We start from the raw sequence: 1,036 nt of genomic DNA, 5'->3' as shown, positions 1-1,036 counted from the left end.
GTGCACTCCTGCCTTTCCTTATATAGGCTGGAGGGGGGCGGAGCTTGCGTGCTCCGCAGGTAGTAGTTGACGATTTTGGTGTCCAGCTTGTACTGGTGAGGGATGCCTTCATATGGTTTGGGGTCCAGATCCAGGATGGAGATGGAATACGTGAAACGAGGCTTCTCCAAATTCAACTGGTGTCTGAAAACAAAGCAAACAGAATGTAAAATGATTGTAAATGTCGAGGCAGATCAGTCAGCAGGTGATTTTAAAGAGCAAAAGCAAACCTACTCCTCATCTTCCTCGCAAGGAGCAAACGTGATCATGATTGAGCAGTCTTTGGCGGTCATTGCAACTCTATACTGATGAACCTGGAAAGTGACAAAATGAAATCAGAAATGAAAATCTGAGAGTTAACTCTTCCTAAATATTATTTATAATACTATTATTTTATGTATTATAATATAAAAAAATTATATATTAAATATATTTTAAAATATATTTGTTTTTACATAAGATATTTTTATAAGATTAAAAGATTGATTTTTTTTATTAATTTTTTTTTATTTCGAGATGAAATACAACCTGGGTATTTCTTATCATTAAATTCAAACCTAAAAGTTCTCGGCGTCACATGTTCGCGGTCTTACCTTCCCAACTGCATATTCTACAGAGCCATCATCTTCAGTAGGACAGTTTTTCACCGTGTCCATGAAACTCTCATTATAAGGCCCATCTATCTGCAGTCGGTTTCTGGAGATACAAACAGGTGTTAATTACACGTTTAAGTGATTTTAAGGATGTTTGTTCAAAGATCATGTGGCCTGCATGGAAATCACCTATGACCACATTGCACAGGACCACAATGTGACTGCCGTGCCTCATGACTAGACTGAAGTATATCCATTCACAAATGAGTCTTTTGCACCACCTAGTGTCTGTTAAGTCTTTCAAGGCACCATAATATAACTTAAACTTACTTAAAATAAATTGTACTATAATTTATAGCAACTCAAAACAAATTAAGATTTGCCAGCTATTCTGTATTTTTTAT

The 1,036-nt window shown here is 36.1% G+C and overlaps 1 protein-coding gene across 1 annotated transcript in view; it reads right to left on the bottom strand.

The window, feature by feature from the left end:
• Positions 1 to 739, bottom strand: part of LOC107579550 (inositol-pentakisphosphate 2-kinase-like) — a 1,833-nt gene extending 1,094 nt beyond the window's left edge. The window contains exons 1-3 of the mRNA XM_016265370.1: positions 633 to 739; positions 274 to 353; positions 7 to 183 (exon numbers count right to left, since the gene is read on the bottom strand). Coding sequence (XP_016120856.1) covers positions 7 to 183; positions 274 to 353; positions 633 to 695 — 320 coding nt within the window. The 5' untranslated portion in view covers positions 696 to 739. The remainder of the gene's footprint in view (positions 1 to 6; positions 184 to 273; positions 354 to 632) is intronic.
• Positions 740 to 1,036: the final 297 nt, after the last annotated feature.

This window comes from Sinocyclocheilus grahami, unplaced genomic scaffold, assembly GCF_001515645.1.
Source record: "Sinocyclocheilus grahami isolate Dianchi unplaced genomic scaffold, SAMN03320097.WGS_v1.1 scaffold18077.1, whole genome shotgun sequence".
Lineage (NCBI taxonomy): Eukaryota > Metazoa > Chordata > Actinopteri > Cypriniformes > Cyprinidae > Sinocyclocheilus > Sinocyclocheilus grahami.
Note: the sequence above shows the minus strand (reverse complement) of the source record. Positions and strands in the feature narration are given on the sequence as shown.